At 43.1% G+C, this 22,167-nt stretch overlaps 1 protein-coding gene across 6 annotated transcripts in view; it reads left to right on the forward strand.

Annotated features, from left to right (window-relative positions):
• si:ch211-278j3.3 (E3 ubiquitin-protein ligase RNF19A) overlaps positions 1 to 22,167 on the forward strand; it is a 56,395-nt gene that overhangs the window by 4,470 nt on the left and 29,758 nt on the right. For 3 of the 6 annotated variants that reach the window (XM_031800456.1, XM_031800459.1, XM_031800453.1), the window contains exons 2-3: positions 1,743 to 2,952; positions 20,252 to 20,828. In XM_031800456.1, the coding sequence (XP_031656316.1) occupies positions 20,676 to 20,828 (153 nt within the window). In that variant the 5' untranslated portion in view covers positions 1,743 to 2,952; positions 20,252 to 20,675. The remainder of the gene's footprint in view (positions 1 to 1,742; positions 2,953 to 20,251; positions 20,829 to 22,167) is intronic. The other 3 variants (XM_031800457.1, XM_031800455.1, XM_031800458.1) reach the window with 1 other exon arrangement.

The raw sequence follows: 22,167 nt of genomic DNA on the forward strand, positions 1-22,167 counted from the left end.
ATTCGTTGGGTTTGGCTCGTCAAACCCGTACTACTACTGCTGCTGCAGTCAGCCAACAATGATTTGCAATTGGCTGAAATTGCTGCTGGCCTGCTGCTCACTTCACTCACAACGCACTATTGCAGCAGTGTTGTGACTGAGTTGTGTGACAGAGAACATCGTTTTTGTTTCATTTAGAGGGGGAAAAAAAGTTGCTAAACGTTCTAAACACATTTTTTGAAAGTAGCTCAATTTGTTGCTAGGTGATGTTTGAAAGAAACGTTGCCAGGGTAGTCTGAAAAGTTCCTAAATATAGCAACAAAATGGCTAAGTTGGCATCACTGAACGTGACTGGTGTAAGTGTTCAATCATATGCAGTGGCACCAACTTGTGACAAATAAATATATTGGAGCTATAGGTATTAACATTGTTTGTGTCTTGTTGTCACAGTTGGTGTGTTTTATAAATCGGCTACCACTTCTACTGTATTTGTCTCTATATTGTGGAGCCTTAGTTGGTTGTTTATGCATAAAGTCTAAATTTGTAGAAACTGATTTATTAGGGACGGTTAGGAATGTTCGGTTAGGTTAGGAATGTAGGGGAGGGTTGTTAGTTTATATTTATTTTTTGCTTTGGGGAGTAAAAAAAAAAAAAAGATTGCGTACAGAGGAGGGTAGGTCATTTCCCCCCCCATTCTTGATACACACAGGAAACTGTTGAGTGTGAAAAACCCAGTAGTGTTGCAGTTCTTGACATCCTCAAACCGGTGTGCCTGGCACCTACTATCATACCCCATTCAAAAGCACTTAAATCTTGTCTTGCCCATTCACCCTCTGAATGGCACCTACACAATCCATGTCTCAAGGCTTAAAAATACTTCTTTAACCTGTCTCCTCCATTTCATCTATACTAATTGAAGTGTATTTAACAAGTGAAAACAATAAGGGATCATAGCTTTCACCTGGTCAATCTATGTCATGGAAAGAGCAGGTGTTCTTAATGTTTTGTCCACTCAGTGTATAATTTCTTCCATCCTAGACACAATTCTGCATCTACTGTAATGAAGCAGAGAATGGAATAGATCATTTAACATTTGCCAAAATGCAATTAGCTGGAAACCCCTGTTCTAAAAGACGGAAAATTAAAATATACAACAACTAGGATGAGTTGTTTTTAATATGACTAGGATGGTGCCTTTTGGCTTCTGGACAACGAAAGAAAGTTGAAATGAAAATTAGTAGAACAGGAGCGAAAGACTGTGAAAATATGTTTTGGTTGCTAAGCCGCTCCTCTCTCTCCCACTGCTCCATGCATCCTCAGTCTGCGAGTTGCCTAGCAACTAGGCTCCGCTCTGGTTTGCCAGTTGCCCACTGACTAGAGACAGCCATTCGTTGAGGTATCAACGCTACTTTATAACTCTATAAACTTACAGTATATTATCATTTCCTTTTTTTTTTTTTTCGTTTGGGAGGGGGGGGGTGCTTTTTTTTTTTTATAAACTTGAGTTGGACCACCCCTCTTCCTCAGTAAATGTCTGTCCCTTAGTATTGAGGGGATGGTATGGGTGATTGACTGGTATCTGTTGGGGTTTGGTATTGTGTGTGTGTGTGTGTGTGGGGGGGGGCGTTGTGAAGGTTAGTATGCATGATCAATTGATGTGAAGGGACTGGGTGGATATAGTACCTTTTTGTTTGAGTGTTTTATTGATTGGGACAAAGTAGTAAAATGTTGGCAAATCACTGACTAGTGTGTGTCCTATACAGACTAATCCTGCTGCTGACCTTGACACCCGTTTTAGTAGTACAGATCCCAGAGGCCCATTGGATGAAAACTATCAGCCGGGAACAAGCTCAACATCATCTGGTTTGGATGAGGAAAAAGGACTTCATGAGGCTGGCAAGAGACAAAGTGTTCAGTCTGAGTCCAAGGTCATACAGCTCATGAAGGTTCTGCCAGACCAGCTGCCATTGGCCCAACCAACACAAGACGATGCACACCAGCTGAAGAACATTCCGGACCCTGTCTGGAACATTCAGCCAACAAAACATCTATATTGTTGTACTGATGTTGTAGTATAATGTAGAATACCTAGTATACCCACAACTGTAATGTTGATTTGAGTAGCAGCAGAAACCAATAGTGTTGACTTCCAAATTCTGGATTAATTCATTGTGATATTTAAGAAATGTATTCAGAAGTAACTTGCTACAATCTTACTGATGAAAAAAAAAAAATGATACAGAGAGACCAACCATTGACGTCATGGTTTGAACACACCCAGCACACAAAAAAAATCCAAAATACCTCTCATCACTCATAATTATTTAGGGAGACTGGGAAAACACTCCAAATAGTGTCTAGCTGTGAAGGTTACCTTTAAAATGTCTGTGCTGGGAAATGTATCAAGATCACCCATGTTGCACAAGCCTTAAACTTACATAAATATGTAAATATTAATAATAACTTAATAATAATAATGACTGACTTCCCTAGTTAAACAACATGTAAGCCTATAGCCTGTCAGGTTGATTGCAGAATGTTACCCTACATTTCTGAAATGGTTGATTATTTCATCTCAAAATTTTAACCCATTTGAAACTGAATGAATGAGACTGGCGCTGTAATATTTGATGAGGCTGAGATATTTACGAATCGGAGAGGGACTCTTTTCTGCGTTATCCCATTGGTCAATGTCACTGCAGTGTGCCTCCTGCTGGCAGGCGGATCGTTGCACCCCTCCCTCCCCAACACGCCTGCTGCTACTGGAATAACCGGGAAGCGCGCTCTTACAACGGGGATCTCCTCCGCAACGTCATTCGCTAAAACCATTTCTCGAACGGTGGGATCTTGCGACGTAATTGTAACTAAGCTTTGATGGCCAGATATGTTGTAGAACAGTGCGAGGGTTGGTGCTGTTCGAGGGGAGGAGCTAGTTTTTAATTCTGGACTTCAAATACAACATGCCGGAGAGAGGTACGGTGCCGCTATAATCAATATAAATATAATAGTGATGTGCGTAATGTCAATGTCACTTATTTTGAATCAGAAACCGCTATGATGTAGAACGGGATGAATGTAACGTATTTCTTTGTTTATTATGAATTAGGTGGAATACGTAGTAACCTTGCCACTCCCTGCAGTGATGGTGCGCTGGTCAGACCCCTTATTAATAATGGATAGGCGGTGTGATGATACGGTGTTTATAAAACCGAATGGTGCAATATTGTAGGCCTATCATTCGATGCGCCTCAAAGGGGTTCTAAATAAAGTTTTCACGTTTCTCCCCCAAAATATGCCAAAAACCCCCAACATAATTGGCATATAATCTGACATTAAATAATATACGATCATTTCTAGGCTACGAATGATTCTAGCCTATCAAAAAATGGACCACGACATTTGATTAGACTGGGAATCAGTGATTAATGTCTGCTTGGAGAAAGTGGAGCCGTGGTTTGCGCGGGGGCATGGGACGTGTGTCGCGGCTCGCAGGCGATCCTGTGGACATGTCATCAAAACCCGCATTGCTGATGTGCACTGTCCCGTGGATGGATAATTATGTGCACTATTTAATAGCTAGGGTGTCATAGTCTGCTCCCCAGGGCAGATGCCTACGTTGTGTTGAAAACTGACCTTCGGGTTAGCCAGTGATTGCATAGCAACAGCTTTCAGTAGCCTATTCGGTTAACAAGTGTCACAACAGTCTTACTTTGTAGCCTACCTACCTGAGCTGTTGCTTGCTCCGGGAGAGCAAACTATTGTATCCATCTATAGTCTATAACTCCCTATCCCTAAGCGTTGAGAAAGGCACGAAAAACAGCCTATGCTATTTTACCAACATCAACAGTTAAAGGGGCAAACATATTTTGACCCAACTCTCCTATCTATCTCTCTATCTATATCTATCTCTATATCTATCTATCTCTAAAGCGTTGATAAAATAGCAGAGTTGGAATCATTTTAACAACAGGCTATGCCTTAGCCGACCTCAACAGTTTTTGTCGTGCCGTTAAAAAAAAAAAAGGAGCAAACAGATTCTGGACTGTTGGTCTTGTTACGTAATAACCCATCTGTCATTCTGTCACTTTACTGTAGAGCATCATGGAAGCTAGTGCACAACCGGTATAGGTCTACTATAGCCACATAACAAAAAATGTAAATGGAGATTGGAATGATTCACTCAAGTCAGAATAACAATATTGATTATCAAAAATGGATTATAGTTATTGATTTAGTTTAATACATGTTCTATTATATTAATCAGTTAGTGAGTTTGTAATTGCAAACCATGTATGTTTAATATTATCACTGTAGCTCTGTCTGGTTAATAATGTAGATCGACTAACAGTCTACTGTATCATATTTCTGTCTGCACTGTGCCACAGTGGTTTGCTTTATTACATAACTGCAGTATACTGTAAGATCTTCCCTGGGGTGATATCACTGGACACCTTTTCAGCTGGAGGTCAAATGTCACGCTGTAGTATCATCACACGCAGCCACGTTCAAGATGTGTTCATGTTGGCCTTATAAACAAAACAACCTCCCATGTTATACAGTAGGCATGTATAGAGGCAGGACACACCTAACTTTTAAGTGTAATTTGAAATAAAAAATAATGTGAGTCTTAAAAGCATTTTAACAAGAGAGACTTAAATGGCTGTGCCCATGGCTTATAGAGCAACAAGACAGCTAATGACTTATGCTTATTCGAGTCTGTAAATGGCCTGTCCTCAGCAACAGCATTGTTTTTTAAATAGCTAATTTCTATTTAACCCGTCGAGGCGACTGGAGTCAGTGTCTGTGTGTGTTTGTATTTATTATGGAACCCCATTAGCTGCTGCTTCCTGGGGTCCAGCAAAATTAAGGCAGTTTTATACCATTTTAAAAACATTACAATACATTAACAGATTTTACAACATTACTGTGTGCCCTCAGGCCCCTACTCCAGCACCACCACATATTGACAGTACAAAATCTAAGTGTGTGTATAGTGCGTATGTTATCGTGTGTGTATGTATGTGTCTGTGCCTATGTTTGTGTTGCTTCACAGTTCCCACTGGTACATGTGGTGTAATCTTATCTGTTTTTTTAAAAACAAATTTGACTGCTTGCATCAGTTACTTGATGTGGAATAGAGTTCCATGTAGTCATGGCTCTATATAGTACTATTCACCTCCCATAGTTCTGTTCTGGACTTGGGGACTGTGAAGAGACCTCTGGTGGCATGTCTTGTGTGGTATGCATGGGTGTCTGAGCTGTGCTCCAGTAGTTCAAACAGACAGCTTGGTGTATTCAACATGTCAATACTTCTCGTAAATACAAGTAGTGATGAAGTCAATCTCTCCCACTTTGAGCCAGGAGAGATTGACATGCATATTATTAATATTAGCTCTCTGTGTACATCCAAGAGCCAGCCGTGCTGCCCTGTTTTGAGCCAATTGCACTTTTCCTAAGGCCTTTTTTGTGGCACATGACCACACGACTGAACAGCAGTCCAGGTGGGACAAAACTAGGGCCTGTAGAACTTGCCTTGTTGATAGTGTTGTTATGGTAGAGCAGTGCTTTATTATAGACAGACTTCTCCCCATCTTAGATACTGTTGTGTCATATGTATCATATGTTTTGACCAAGACAGTTTACAATCCAGGGTTACTCCAAGCAGTTTAGTCACCTCAACTTGCTCAATTTTCAAATGTTTTATTACAAGATTTGGTTGCGGTTTAGCGTTTAGTGAATGATCTGTCCTAAATACAATGCTTTTAGTTTTAGAAATATTTAGGACTAAATTATTCCTTGCCACCCACTCTGAAACTAACTGCAACTCTTTGTTATGTGTTGTAGTCTTTTCAGTCACTGTAGTAGCTGATATGTATAGTGTTGAGTCATCCGCATACATAGACACTCTGGTTTTACTCAAAGCCAATGGCATGTCATTAGTAAAGATTTCAAAAGTAATGGGCCTAGACAGCTGCCCTGGGGAATTCCTGATTCTACCTGGATTATATTGGAGAGGTTTCCATTAAAGAACACCCTCTGTGTTCTGTTAGACAGTTAACTCTTTATCCACAATATAGCAGGGGGTGTAAAGTAGAGGTCGACCGATTAATCGGCATGGCCGATTACTTAGGGCTGATTTTCAAGTTCCCCTAACGATCGGTAATCTGCATTTTTGGGCGCCGATTACATTGCACTCCACGGGGAGACTGCGTGGCAGGCTGACCACCTGTTATGCGCGTGCAGCAAGGAGCCACGGTAAGTTGCTAGCTAGCATTAAACTTATCCTATAAAAAACAATCAATCTTAACATAATCACTAGTTAACTACACATGGTTGATGATATTACTAGTTTAACTAGCTTGTCCTGCGTTGCAAATAATCAATGCGGTGCCTGTTAATTTATGATCGAATCACAGCCTACTTTGCCAAACGGGTGATGATTTAAAAAGCGCATTCGCGAAGAAAGCACTGTCGTTGCACCAATGTACCTAACCATAAACATCAATGCCTTTCTTAAAATCAATACACAAGTATATTTTTTAAAACCTGTATATTTAGTAAATAAACTAAAGTGAAAAAAATACTAAAATCAAATCAAAAAGTAATACAAGAAAATGACATAACAATATCGAGGCTATATACAGAGTCAATGTGCGGGGGGTACAGGTTAGTCAAGGTAATTTGTAAAGTGACTATGCATAGATAATAAACAGCGAGTAGCAGCAGTGTAAAAACAATGGGGGGGGGGGGGCTGTCAATGTAAATAGTCCGGGTGGCCATTTGATTAATTGTTCAACATGGCTTGGGGGTAGAAGCTGTTAAGGAGCCTTTTGGTCCTGGACTTCCGGTACCGCTTTCCGTGCAGGTAGCAGAGAGAACAGTCTATGCTACCAGTCAGGATGCTCTCGATGGTGCAGCTGTATAACTTTTTGAGGATCTGGGGACCCATGCCAAAGGTTTTCAGTCTCCTGACGGCGAAAAGGTGTTGTTGTGCCCTCTTCACAACTGTCTTGGTGTGTTTGGACCATGATAGTTTGGTGATGTGGACACCAAGGAACTTTAAACTCTCGACCTGCTCCACTACTGCCCCGTTGATGTTAATGGGGGGCCTGTTGGGCCCTCCTTTTCCTGTAGTCCACGATCAGTTCCTTTGTATTGCTCACATTGAGGGAGAGATTGTTGTCCTGGCACCACACTGCCAGGTCTCTGACCTCCTCCCTTATTGTCTGTCTCATAGTTGTCGGTGATCAGGCCTACCACTGTTGTGTCATCAGCGAACTTAATGATGGTGTTGGAGTCATGCTTGGCCATGCAGTCGTGGGTGAGCAGGGAGTACAGGAGGGGAGTAAGCACGCACCCCTGAGGGGCCCCAGTGTTAAGGATTAGGGAGGGTTTCCGGCATGATGGTGTTGATGTGAGCCATGACCAGACTTTCAAAGCACTTCATGACTTCATACAATGCTTGTCTTTCATAATTTGGTCAGATATACTTTGATGTGTAGTGTCAGTGTTTGTTGTTGAGATCATGCCTAAATTTGCTAATCTTGCCAATGAAAAAAACATTAAAGTAGTTGGCAATATCAGTTAGTTCTGTGATGAATGAGCCATCTGATTCAATGAATGATGGAGTTGAGATTGCATTTTTGCCCAAAATGTAGTTTAAGGTGCTCCAAAGCTTTCTTTGTCATTTATCTTTGTGTCATAGTGTAAGTTTTTCTTTTTATTCAGTTTAGTCACATGATTTCTTAATTTGCAATACGTTTGCCAATCGGTTGTGCAGCCACACTTATTTGCCATTCCTTTTGCCTCATCCCTCTGAACCATACCATTTTTTAATTCCTCATCAATCTACGGGGATTTAAAAAAAATTGTATTAGTAACTGGAATAATCAATTTCATAAATGTGTCAAGTACAGTGTTTGCTCCTCATTACACACTACGGACCAACACATATTCTTTACATCAACAACATAGGAATCAATACAAAACTTATTGTTATTGATTGATTATTGTATGACCTCTTATACATTATATTAGGCCCCGCCTTTGGAACTGTTTTCCTAGATATGGCTACTATATTGGGATCACTACATCCAATGGATCTGGATACGGCTTTAAAGCTAATTTCTGCTGCATTAGTAAAGATGTGATCAAAGGGGGGTTAGGGTTAAGGTTAGAATTAGGGTTAAGGTTAGGAGCTAGGGTTCGTTTCAGGGTTAGGAGCCGGGGTTAAGGTTAGAATTAGGGTTAAGGTTAGGAGCTAGGGTTCGTTTCAGGGTGAGGAGCCGGGGTTAGGGTTAAGGTTAGGAGCTAGGGTTCGTTTCAGGGTGAGGAGCCGGGGTTAGGGTTAGGTTTTTGGGTTAAGGTTAGGGGAAAATATGATTTTGAAATGGACTGGGGTTCCCATGTTGTGTTCTGTAATATCCTGCACATTCTTCACTTTTTGCTGCACCATAACGAGATGATGGTGTCCTGGTGAGGGATGGCTTTCCACTTCTTCTCATCAGCTCTGCTCTCATGTGTCCCAAATGGAGCCCTATTCCCTACATAGTGCACTACTGTTGTCCCTACATACAGTCTTCAAGAACAAAAATCTATCTAGAAGCTAAAAGGGTTCTTCGGCTGTCCCCATAGGGGGTACCCTTTGAAGAACCTTTCCGGTTCCATGTAGAACCCTTTTGGGTTCCTTTCCACATAGGGTTCTACACGGAACCCTACAATATATATATATATATATAATATAATATAATATAATATAATATACCTGGAACCGTAAAGGGTTCAACCTGGAAGTGAGTGAGTAGAGTGGTTTACTTTAGCAGGGGCCATGTCAAAGGTAAGAAAACAGCACTCCGGCCAAAGACCTCACTGATTACGTAATGGAGGCTGGCAGGAATGCTGCTGACTCTCTGGTTTTACTGCCAAGACAAATAGTTCCCTCCCAAATTGTTCCCTATATAGTGCACTACTTTTGACTAGGGCCCTAATGCAGGATAAAGTGATTAGGGAGCCATATGGGATTCATCCAAACTTTGTTGATCTCTCCATGGGAGTTAAACGCTGCAGAGGGTTCTGGAGGATCTGTTCCTTATTGGCACAGGGGATATCCTCAATATGAATAGAGACTGGCAGTGCCTGGATTTGAGATCAGTTTGTTAAAATTACTGAAATGTTACAGTTTTTATTATGGATTTAAATAGTTTATAGTCATAGGGTGGGTTGCAACCAACATGGTTTAAATACATCTAGGATTAGAATCCAATCTAGTTTTTGTAGATCTAGGTTTATAAATAATCAGATGTGTTGCACCATTTCATTTTTTAAATCTAGATCAGAAAATCTATGATTAACGGTTTTAAACTATGATTGGTAACACATGATTAGTTACACCAATACATGAGGTATTTCGTGAGTTGAAATGCAAGTAGCTAAGCCTACTTGACAAATGAGGCCACAAAGTTGCTTTTCCTAAAATAATAATATTTATAATAATATAATAATTTTCCTAAATAATAATTACAATGTAACTCCATGGGTTGGCTGATTTTGAAATACAATCTGTTATTTACCAGTACTAGACAGAAAACGAACTAGCTAACTAGCTAACTTCTGTAGTTAGCTAGTTAATAAACCAAGCTAGCTAGCGTACAATATTATTTACTATTGTGATTACTTAACGTTATTTTGCCATTTTATTATTTTGTCCGCTTAGCCACCCTGGTCATGGCACGTCAATGATGTCAAATCTCCACGAATTCAAATAAATAAATAAATTGTCGGAGCTGATGGAGGAATTTAGTAACGTACTGGAGGATTTAAAAAGGAATCATAAAAGACATAACTGTCAAAAAGAAGGACGACACCTGTACCGTTTTCTTGCGATTTAAAATATATTGAATCGACACGTATTAATGAGAAAAGGGACCCAAATCGGATGAAAGCAGGGGATATATCAGACCGGAGCCAGAGAGGGGGGCCTCCGTTCAAGGGAATTGATCCTATCACCCAGACGATATGCGAGATGATTCCCCAGCAGTTCTCCATAACCTCTATGATGACAACTGACAATTTTACCCACCAATATTTAGCATAAACAAACTGGTAAATAGCAATGTCTATAATGCACGTTAAAACTAACGTAAATGCTATTTCACTACAACGTTACCATTATCAGGCCCATTACAGCATGTTACCGTTATCAGGCCCATTACAGTGTGTTACCGTTATCAGGCCCGTTACAGTGTGTTACCGTTATCAGGCCCGTTACAGTGTGTTACCGTTATCAGGCCCGTTACAGCGTGTTACCGTTATCAGGCCCGTTACAGTGTGTTACCGTTATCAGGCCCGTTACAGCATGTTACCGTTATCAGGCCCGTTACAGCATGTTACCGTTATCAGACCCGTTACAGCATGTTACAGCGTGTTACCGTTATCAGGCCCGTTACAGCATGTTACCGTTAATCAGGCCCGTTACAGCATGTTACCATTATCAGGCCCGTTACAGCATGCTACCGTTATCAGGCCCGTTACAGTGTGTTACCATTATCAGGCCCGTTACAGCATGTTACCGTTATCAGGCCCGTTACAGCGCGTTACCGTTATCAGGCCCGTTACAGCTTGTCACTGTTGTCAGGCCCGTTACAGCGCGGTACCGTTATCAGGCCCGTTACATCGCGGTACCGTTATCAGGCCCGTTACATCGCGGTACCGTTATCAGACCCGTTACAGCGCGTTACCGTTATCAGGCCCGTTACAGCGTGTTACCGTTGTCAGGCCCATTACAGCGTGTTACAGCATGTTACCGTTATCAGGCCCATTACAGCGTGTTACAGCGTGTTACCGTTATCAGGCCCGTTGTCAGGCCCGTTACAGCGTGTTACAGCATGTTACCGTTATCAGGCCCGTTACAGCATGTTGCATAGCATCATCATTCATATCAAGGCTGGGCATATCATAAACCCCAATTCAATTGTTGTACAAAATGGGAACGTAAATAGCCTACAAATAATGAGTTAGTTATCATAAAACTCAACAGGATTCAACCGGTTTCTAATTATTCTCTGAGGAACTCATGCTGGTCTCTCTACAGTAGATAGGCTGCCTATTTTATCAGTTAAACCACCTCAAGTGGCAGTTTAGAATTAATCTCCAATCTAAATTTATATATATATAAAAAGCCCCATACACTACCCACCATTGCGACCTTTACGCTCTCGTTAGTTGGCCCTCGCTTCATACTCGTCGCCAAACCCACTACAAGTCTCTGCTAGGTAAAGCCCCGCCCTATCTCAGCTCACTGGTCACCATAGCAGCACCCACTCGTAGCACGCGTTCCAGCAGGTATGTCTCACTGGTCACCACCAAAGCCAATTCCTCCTTTGGTTGTCTTTCCTTCCAGTTCTCTGCTGCCCATGAACGAATTGCAAAAATCTCTGAAGCTGGAGACTCACATCTCCCTCACTAGCTTTAAGCACCAGCTGTCAGAGCAGTTTACAGATCACTGCACCTGTACTTAGCCTGTCTGTAAACAGCCCATCTATCTACCTACCTCATCCCTATACTGTATTTATTTATTTATTTTGCTCCTTTGCACCCCAGTATCTCAACCTGCACATTCATCTTCTGCCGATCTACCATTCCAGTGTTTAATTGCTATATTGTAATTACTTCGCCACCATGGTCTATTTATTGTCTTAACTCCCTTATTTGACCTCATTTGCTCTCACTGTATATAGACTTTTTGTTTTCTTTTGGTCAACTGTATTATTGACTGTGTTTTGTTTATTCCAGGTGTAACTCTGTGTTGTTGTCTGTTCACACTGCAATGCTTTATCTTGGCCAGGTCACAGTTGCAAATGGGAACTTGTTCTCAACTAGCCTACCTGGTTAAATAAAGGTGTTCTCAACTAGCCTACCTGGTTAAATAAAGGTGTTCTCAACTAGCCTACCTGGTTAAATAAAGGTGTTCTCAACTAGCCTACCTGGTTAAATAAAGGTGAAATATTAAATATTTTTTTAATAAAATAAAAAATTCATTGAGCAACAGGCTTACATTTAATCTAGATTTTAAATGGAAAACTTAGATTAGAGGAAGAATTTCATTTAACTATGATTCATTTAAAACTAGGTTTAAAATTTTAGTGCAACAAGATTAATAGATCAACTGGATTAAATCAAGGTTTAAGAGTTAATCCATGTTGGTGCAACCCATCCGTCGTTTACTGTATTAGTTTCAGTTTATTTTTGGAGAGAAAAGACACAGAGAGAGAGAGAGTGTCAACAGAGAGGAAGGACTGACTAACCGTGTAAATATGCCCACTAAATTCCTCTCTCTTTCCCTACGACACCAGGTTCTTTACGAATCCCCAGGACACAAACAACATAAAGCATCCCAAAAATCATACGGAATTTTATTACATCACAATTCATGTAAAAGAATTGATCCTGCATGTGAACATACATGATGGTACAGGGCAATGCGCTACTGAGAAACTGGCAGGACCCAGTTTGAGCAAGCTGAGTGGAATACCGGCTGGCAGAATTGTACACGGACGGGACGGGCAGTGTAACATACACACAGAGCCTGCTACAACCTCCCTCTCCACTACTGTAACCATAATTCACAGCAAAACATTGTTTTTCTGTCAAGGAGAATAGTACACACAAAACAGCTGTTAGATTACTCAATGTATGGTAATACCTGGTGCTATAACACACCTCCCATACCATCCACTCTGTATGATTGTCCAGCTTCATATTACCATCCTGTTCCTCTCTAATCTCTATGATTGCATGGTTCCTGGCTAGCTCCCAGTACAGTGCCTTCAGAACGTTTTCATACCCCTTGACTTTTTCCACATTTAGTTGTGTTAGTCTGAATTTAAAATGGATTAAATTTAGATTAAAAAAAAATAAAAAAATATCACTGGCCTACACACAATTACCCCCCTAATTTCATTAGTGGAATCTTGTTTTTAGAAATGTTTACAAATTAATCAAAAATGAAAAGCTTAAATGTTTTGAGTCAATAAGTATTCAACACCTTTGTTTTCGGCAAGCCTACATTTTTTGAATGACTACCTCAACTCTGTACCCCACACATACAATTATCTGTTAGGTCCCTCAGTCTAGCAGTGAATTTCAAACAGATTCAACCACAAAGACCAGGGATGTTTTCCAAAGCCTCGTAAAGAAGAGCACCTATTGGTCGATGGGTGAGAAAAAAAAATCAGACACTGAATATCCCTTTGAGCATGGTGAAGTTATTAATTACACTTTGGATGGTGTATCAATACACCCAGTCACCACAAAGATACAGGCATCCTTCCTAACTCAGTTGCCGGAGAGGAAGGAAACCACTCAGGGATTTCACCATGAGGTCAATGGTGACTTTAAAACAGTTAGAGTTTAATGGCTGTGATAGGAGAAAACTGAGGATGGATCAACTACACTGTAGTCACTCCACAACACTAACCTAAATGACAGAGTGAAAAGATGGCAGCCTGTACACAATAACAAATATTCCAAAACAGGCCCCATGTTTGTTAAAAAGGCCGTAAAGTAATTCTGCCAAAAAATGCGGCAAAGAAAATGACATTTTTGTCCTGAATACAAACTGTTCTGTTTGGGGCAAATCCAATACAACACATTACTGAGTACCACTCTCCATGTTTTCAAACATAGTGGTGGCTGCATCATGTTATGGGTATGCTTGTCATCATTAAGGACTGATGAGTTTTTCAGGTAAAAAAAAAAAAAATGAATGGAGCTAAGCACAGTCAAAATCCTAGAGGAAAACCTGGTTCAGTTTGCTTTTCACCAGACACAGAAAGATGAATTCACCTTACAGCAGCCAAATATACACTGGAGTTGCTTACTGAAACGGCTTTCTTCTTCCTCTTCTGAGGAGTAGTAGTGGAGGATCGGAGGACCAAAATGCAGCGTTGTATGTATCCATAATGTAATTTAATGAGAATGACTACAAAATACAAAAAGAACAAGAGAAACCAAATGAAAACCGAAACAGTCCCGAATGGTGCAAACACTGAAACGGAAAAATAATCACCCACGAAACACAGGTGGGAAAAGGCTACCTAAGTATGATTCTCAATCAGATACAACTAACGACACCTGCCTCTGATTGAGAACCATACCAGGCCAAACACAAAAACCACAACATAGAAAAAAGAACATAGACAACCCCCCCCCAACTCATGCGCTGACCAACCTAAAACAAAGACATAACAAAAGAACTAAGGTCAGAACGTGACAGTACCCCCCCCCCCCCCCCCCCCCCCAAAGGAGCGGACTCCGGCCGCAAAACCTGAACCTATAGGGGAGGGTCTGGGTGGGTGTCTGTCCGCGGTGGCGGCTCTGGCTCGGGACGTGGACCCCACTCCACCATAGTCTTAGCCCGCTTCTTTCCCCGCCTCCGTGGCGCCTTTAAAGCGGCGACCCTCGCCGCCAACCTCGTACTGGGGACCCTTGCCGCGGGTCCCGACTGGACGGGAGATTCCGGCAGTACCGGACAGGTGGGAGACTCCGGAGTGAAGGGCGACTCTGGCAGCTCCTGACTGACGGACGGCTCTGGCAGCTCCTGACTGACGGACGGCTCTGGCAGCTCCTGACTGACGGGCGGCTCTGGCAGCTCCTGACTGACGGGCGGCTCTGGCAGCTCCTGACTGACGGGCGGCTCTGGCAGCTCCTGACTGACGGGCGGCTCTGGCAGCTCCTGACTGACGGGCGGCTCTGGCAGCTCCTGACTGACGGGCGGCTCTGGCAGCTCCTGACTGACGGGCGGCTCTGGCAGCTCCTGACTGACGGGCGGCTCTGGCAGCTCCTGACTGACGGGCGGCTCTGGCAGCTCCTGACTGACGGGCGGCTCTGGCAGCTCCTGACTGACGGGCGGCTCTGGCAGCTCCTGACTGACGGGCGGCTCTGGCAGCTCCTGACTGACGGGCGGCTCTGGCAGCTCCTGACTGACGGGCGGCTCTGGCAGCTCCTGACTGACGGGCGGCTCTGGCAGCTCCTGACTAACTGGAGCACCTGTAGGAAGGAGACGGAGAGACAGCCTGGTGCGGGGGGCTGCCACCGAAGGGCTGGTGCGTGGAGGAGGCACCGGATTAACCGGACCGTGGATGCGCACTGGAGGTCTCGAGCACCAAGCCTGCACAACCTGTCCTGGCTGGATACTCACTGTAGCCCGGCAAGTGCGGCAGGGTGGAACATACACTGGGCTGTGCTGGCGCACCGGCGACACCGTGCGTAGAGCAGGTGCCATATACCCCGGGCCGAGGAGACACACTGACGACCAGATGCGCTGAGCAGGCTTCATAGCACCTGGCTCGATGCCCACTCTAGCCCAGCCGATACGAGGAGCTGCAATGTACTGGGGACATTGCGCGCCTCATGGCATAACACGGTGCCTGCCTGGTCCACCAGTTGGCTCAGGTCTCCTACCTGACTTAGCCACACTCGCCGTGTGCCACCCCCCAATACATTTTCGGGCCTGCCTCTCGTCCCAACCGCGCTGCCGTGCTGCCTCATCATACCACCGCCTCTCAGCTTTCGCTGCTTCCAGCTCTGCTTTGGGGCGGCGATATTCCCCAGCCTGTGCCCAGAGTCCTTCACCGTCCAGAATCTCCTCCCATGTCCACGAGTCCAGCGATTTCTGCCGCTGCCCGATACCACGCTGCTTGGTCCTTGGTTGGTGGGTGATTCTGTAACGGCTTTCTTCTTCCTCTTCTGAGGAGGAGTAGTAGGAAGGATCGGAGGACCAAAATGCAGCGTTGTATGTATCCATAATGTAAATTAATGAGAATGACTACAAAATACAAAAAGAACAAGAGAAACCAAATGAAAACCGAAACAGTCCCGAATGGTGCAAACACTGAAACGGAAAAATAATCACCCACGAAACACAGGTGGGAAAAGGCAACCTAAGTATGATTCTCAATCAGAGACAACGAACGACACCTGCCTCTGATTGAGAACCATACCATGCCAAACACAACATAGAAAAATAGAACATAGACTACCCACCCCAACTCACACCCTGACCAACCTAAAACAAAGACCAAACAAAATAACTAAGGTCAGAACGTGACACTTACCAAGAAGACAGTGAATGTTCCTGAGTTGCTGAGTTACAGTTTTAACTGAAATAATCTTGAAAATATATGGCAAGACTTGAAAATGGCTATCTAGCAATGATCAACAACCAACTTGACAGAGCTTGAAGAATTTTGAAAAGAATAGTGTGCAAATATTTTATAATCCAGGTGTGCAAAGCTCTTAAGAGACTTACCCAGAAAGACTCATGGCTGTAATCACTGCCAAAGGTGATTCGGACATGTATTGACTCAGGAGTGTGAATACTTATTTAAATGAGATTTCTGTATTGCATTTTCAATACATTTGCAAAAATTTCAAAAAACACGTTTTCACTTTGTCGTTATGGGGTATTGTGATGTCATTATGGGGTATTGTGATGTCATTATGGGGTATTGTGATGTCGTTATGGGGTATTGTGATGTCATTATGGGGTATTGTGATGTCATTATGGGGTATTGTGATGTCATTATGGGGTATTGTGATGTCATTATGGGGTATTGTGATGTCATTATGGGGTATTGTGATGTCATTATGGGGTATTGTGATGTCATTATGGGGTATTGTGTGTAGATGGGCGAGAGGGGGGGATCAATTGAACCCATTTTGAATTCAAAATGTGGAGTAAGTCAAGGGGTATGAATAGTTTCTGAAGGCCCTGTAATAGACAGCATTCACAATGACCTTTATCAATGGGAGGTCAATAGTAAGATGACTGACAATACAGTTTCCCCTACCTAGCATTACATAGGCGTGGCCCTTCATCCCGGCTCTGTTATGCCCCTAGCTATACTAAAAAAAGATTTTCCGGGAATTCAAAATCTATTTTGTTTTCCTCAGGACATTATGACCCTCAACCCTCGAAAACAACACAATATTTTCTCTAACAGAGAAAAGTGCTTCACATTTATCCACTGTAATAAATAAATAATAATACTGTAAATTCTACGGTAATTACACGGTAATAACCCAACAATAACTTCTTTGTTTCTTTTGGGGATTTATTAACTCAGTTGTAATTTATCAGTAAGTAACCCAGCAGAATATTAGGGTCAGTATGTTCAGCATTTTGTCTCCATCTGAGACAACAGGACCAACCATATAAATCATGTTGGCTCGTGTGTGTGTGTGTGTGTTTGTGTGTGTGTGTGTGTGTGTGTGTGTGTGTGGTATCCTATTAGGTTAGTCTGTACTGTTGCTCTGTTTGTTCAGGTCAAACGGACTTATTGAATAACTTTTCAAGACAGATTATTTTACCCATGATTCCCTGTAATCCTGTGAGGGTGTTTTATGAAAGTCAGATAAACAATTTATGTAATGGTTCAAAACAAGAAAGAGTCTACTGTATTTCCTGGAAATAAAAAGAGGAAATAAAACCAAGATGGAACTTCTTCTTCTGTATTAATATGAGGTCAAATGTTTAATGCGATACTCTGTGTTCTAATTTGTCCTGTGAGGATGATTGGACAGTATACTTCCCCCCTCTTCTCAGAAAACAGAGGAGCCATTAGGCTGTAAACTGAAGATGTGTGTTTTCCCTTCTCTCGCTCGCCCTCTCTCTATTCCCACCCCCCCCCCCTCTCTCCATCCCCCCCTCTCTCTACTGTTTCTCCCTGGAGCCCCCCCCCCCCCCCGACTCACGCTCTGCTTCCTCCACTCCCTCATCCCTCCCTCCCTCCATCCCATTTAAAGGTGGAAAATATACCGGACTGTCAAACGTAGACCCCCGGATGTTAGCAGACAAACAACATCTTCCCAACCAAAAGCTTTCCGCCATTTTGTGAGAGAGAGAGAGAGACACAGACAGGCAGACAGACAGGCAGACAGACAGATGTTTTGATGGGTGGATGATCTGATTGGAGATAACAGTGCCCTAACGATGCACTGAGGGTTTGCGGACAGAAACGCAGTCTGCATCCCAAATATCACCCTATTCCCTATGGACCCTGCACTATGTAGAGAACAGGGTGCTGTTTGGGATGCTGGAAGACATTCAGGGATGGGCAGATCAGATGGCTAAGGGAAGGCTACCAGTAAGTGGAGTGAAACAACAGGGTTATGGATCACGTGACATTGACAATTTGATTTCATGTTGAAAATATCAAAACAGAAGTGTAAACAAATCTAGGAAAATGTGTTTTCTCTGAAGCCATTGCGTACCTGTGACTAGCCGGAGTTACTAGCCCCCAGGTAGGCTACTTTTATTTAAATCCTAATGAATTGGAAAAACAATTTGTTCAGGTCCAAAGTGTTTGTGTACATTTCTAATATTGTGTTGTTGAGCCAAAGCAGTGACTCTTCCAGTAAGGAGATGATAGGCCCAGAAATGTGACCATGTGGTGAGAGAGTAAAGCCCAAAATCAAACAAAGTGTTTTTTTGTTTTTTAAACGCGTGTATAAGCTGGAATTAGAATGCATGGCAGAGAGAAACCAGTCACCATGAACGCCTTCATGCACTTCAAATTAGAAAGAGAGTCTATTTTTCTCTTATTTTTGTCTTGCGTTTTCACAAAGCAAAGTTGGTAAAGTGAGTGGATAGTTTGCCAGAAAATAGACTGTTTGTGCATTGTTAGGTCTGGAATTGTGACACGAAGAGTTTAAGTTGTCTATTTAATGTTGATACATTTTAGCTACCAGTGCCAATAATAACCTCACCCCATTCCATTCCTCTGTCATAATGCTACCAGGATACAAACTCCCCAATCACAAACCTCTGTCATAATGCGCCCCTGCCCAGTCATGTGAAATCCATAGATTAATTTCAATTGACTGAGTTCCTTATATGAACTGTAACTCAGTAAAATCGTTGAAATTGTTGCATGTTGCGTTTTTTATTCAGTATAAATATACGTTATTTCCGTGACATAGACTGACCAGGTGAATCCAGGTAAAAGCTATGATCCCTTATTGATGTCACTTTTAAATCCACGTCAGCCAGATGAAGGGGAGGAGACAGGTTAAAGAAGGATATTTAAGCCTTGAGATCATTGAGACATGGTACAGTGTACAGTACCAGTCAACAGTTTGGACACATCTACTCATTCAAGGGTTTTTCTTTATTTTTTTACTATTTTCTACATTGTAGAACAATAGTGAAGACATCAAAACTATGAAATAACACATATGGAATCATGTAGTAACCAAAAAAGTGTTAAACAAATGAAAATATATTCAATTTTTTTATTTCTTCAAAGTAGCCTCCCTTTGCCTTGATGATAGCTTTGCACACTCTTTGCATTCTCTCAACCAGCTTCATGAGATAGTCACCTGGAATGCATTTCAATTAACAGGTGTGCATTGTTAAAAGTTATGACTGTGTGAGTCCCAAATGGCACCCTATTCGCACTACTGTTGACCAGAGCCCTATTCCCTATATAGTGCACTACTTTAGACCAGAGCCCTATTCCCTATATAGAACACTACTGTTGACCAGAGCCCTATTCCCTATATAGAGCACTACTTTAGACCAGAGCCCTATTCCCTATATAGAACACTACTGTTGACCAGAGCCCTATTCCCTATATAGAGCACTACTTTAGACCAGAGCCCTATTCCCTATATAGAACACTACTTTAGACCAGAGCCCTATTCCCTATATAGTGCACTACTTTAGACCAGAGCCCTATTCCCTACATAGTGCACTACTTTAGACCAGAGCCCTATTCCCTATATAGTGCACTACTTTAGACCAGAGCCCTATTCCCTATATAGTGCACTACTTTAGACCAGAGCCCTATTCCCTATATAGTGCACTACTTTAGACCAGAGCCCTATTCCCTATATAGTGCACTACTTTAGACCAGAGCCCTATTCCCTATATAGTGCACTACTTTAGACCAGAGCCCTATTCCCTATATAGTGCACTACTTTAGACCAGAGCCCTATTCCCTATATAGTGCACTACTTTAGACCAGAGCCCTATTCCCTATATAGTGCACAACTTTAGACCAGAGCCCTATTCCCTATATAGTGCACAACTTTAGACCAGAACCCTATTCCCTATATAGTGCACTACTTTAGACCAGGGCCCTATTCCCTATATAGTGCACTACTTTAGACCAGGGCCCTGCATTGTGTAATGAATAGGGTGCCATTTAAGTCGTTGCCTGTGAGTGAGCGTTAGTTTGCAATATTGTAGCTAATCTCTTTTCTTTTCCCGCAGGGCGAGGGGCCGCTCGTTCCCCTTGGTATAGAGAAGGATGAATGCCACTCTGTTCCAGCCTAACTGAGAACGAGGGAGCAACAGAGGAAGAGAAGGAAGAGGAAGAGGTGGAAAGAGGAGAGGAACAAGTGAAGAAGAAGATATTGAGATCCGTACTCTCGACAGGGATCCTCTTCACATCCGGACAATTATTTCTCTCTGTTCGTCTCTCTCTCTTTTCCTCCATAGTCGACATCGTTCACTGCAGTGGCGCTACCTCTCCTAGACTTTGAGCCGTGAAGGGGCTCTAACACACACACACACACACACACACACACACACACACACACACACACACACACACGTTTGGTCTGTGTCCTGTTGATCTGCTAATGCTGTTTAAGCCTGGCTGCCTGCCTGCTCGCTCCATCCCAATCTCCAGATCATGAAGAGGCCCAAGCAACAGACTCATCCCCTCAGCTTCCTCTCCTTCTTCAGCCGGAAGCCTAAATCCGATCCCAGGCTTGAGAGGCCTGCTGGGGCCCACAACAAGGAGGAGGTCTCCATCACTCTCACACCCAGCGAACATGCAGACCAGGTGAGATGGACTTATTCCCTTTATAGTGCACTACTTTTGACCAGAGCCCTATGGGGAAAAGGCACCCTATTCCCTTTATAGTGCACTACTTTTGACCAGAGCCCTATGGGGAAAAGGCACCCTATTCCCTAAGTAACACACTTGCATTTGTATTTTTTAACCTGTAAAAGGAATAGGGGGACATTTGGGATGCATCCAGGGTCTCTCCTATTCCCTATATAGTGGTTCCAGGTCCCTATGTAACAGATGTGAAGCGGCTAGCTTAGTTAGCGGTGCGCGCTAAATAGCGTTTCAATCAGTGACGTCACTTGCTCTGAGACCTTGAAGTAGTGGTTCCCCTTGCTCTGCAAGGGCCGCGGCTTTTGTGGAGCGATCGGTAACGATGCTTCGAGGGTGACTGTTGTTGATGTGTGCAGAGGGTCCCTGGTTCGTGCCCGGGTATGGGCGAGGGGACGGTCTAAAGTTATACTGTTACACCTATATAGTGGTTCCGGGTCAAACGCAGTACACTACAGTACTTAGGGATTAAGATGCTGTCAGTTCATAGCCTCAGTATGTTTCCATTCCCCCCCCCCCCCCCTAACCCCCTGCTGCCCTGCCGACTGTTTGTTCAATTAGCCAGTTGTCAAGTGTCTCCTGCATTCTGTGACGGTTGGTGTTTCTCGTCGTGAATCTCGCTCTGGAGGCTGCAGAGTGGTCACTAGCTGGCTCGGCCACAAAGTCATAAAATCCTATTTTAAACCTAACCTTAACCACACTGCTATCTCTAACTTTAAATGAAGACCGAAAAGCAAAGATTTCATGCATATTTACGATACACGCCAATTTTGACTTTGCAGCTGGCCCATCTAGCGGAAATCGCTCAGTGCTGCCTCAAGGGCAAGACTCATCCCAATAAACATCAACCTGTGCATTTTGTTGCCAAGAAACAGAGTAGCTCACATCAGAGCTCTACCCGTCATCTACACATGCTTGCTTCCACACGCCACAGTGCGCACACACACGCCACTGTCTCTCTCTGTCTCTCTCTCTGTCTCTCTGTCTCTCTCTGTCTCTCTCTCTCTTTGTCTCTCTCTCACTCACTCACTCACTCACTCACTCACTCACTCACTCACACTCTCACTCACTCACTCACACTCTCACTCACTCACTCACACTCTCTCTCTCTCACTCACTCACTCACACTCTCACTCACTCACTCACTCACTCACTCACACTCTCTCTCACTCACTCACTCACACTCTCACTCACTCACTCACTCACTCACTCACTCACTCACTCACTCACTCACTCACACTCTCACTCACTCACTCACACTCTCACTCTCTGCGGCCCCGCC

Source organism: Oncorhynchus kisutch, linkage group LG21 (assembly GCF_002021735.2).
Source record: "Oncorhynchus kisutch isolate 150728-3 linkage group LG21, Okis_V2, whole genome shotgun sequence".
Taxonomy (NCBI): domain Eukaryota; kingdom Metazoa; phylum Chordata; class Actinopteri; order Salmoniformes; family Salmonidae; genus Oncorhynchus; species Oncorhynchus kisutch.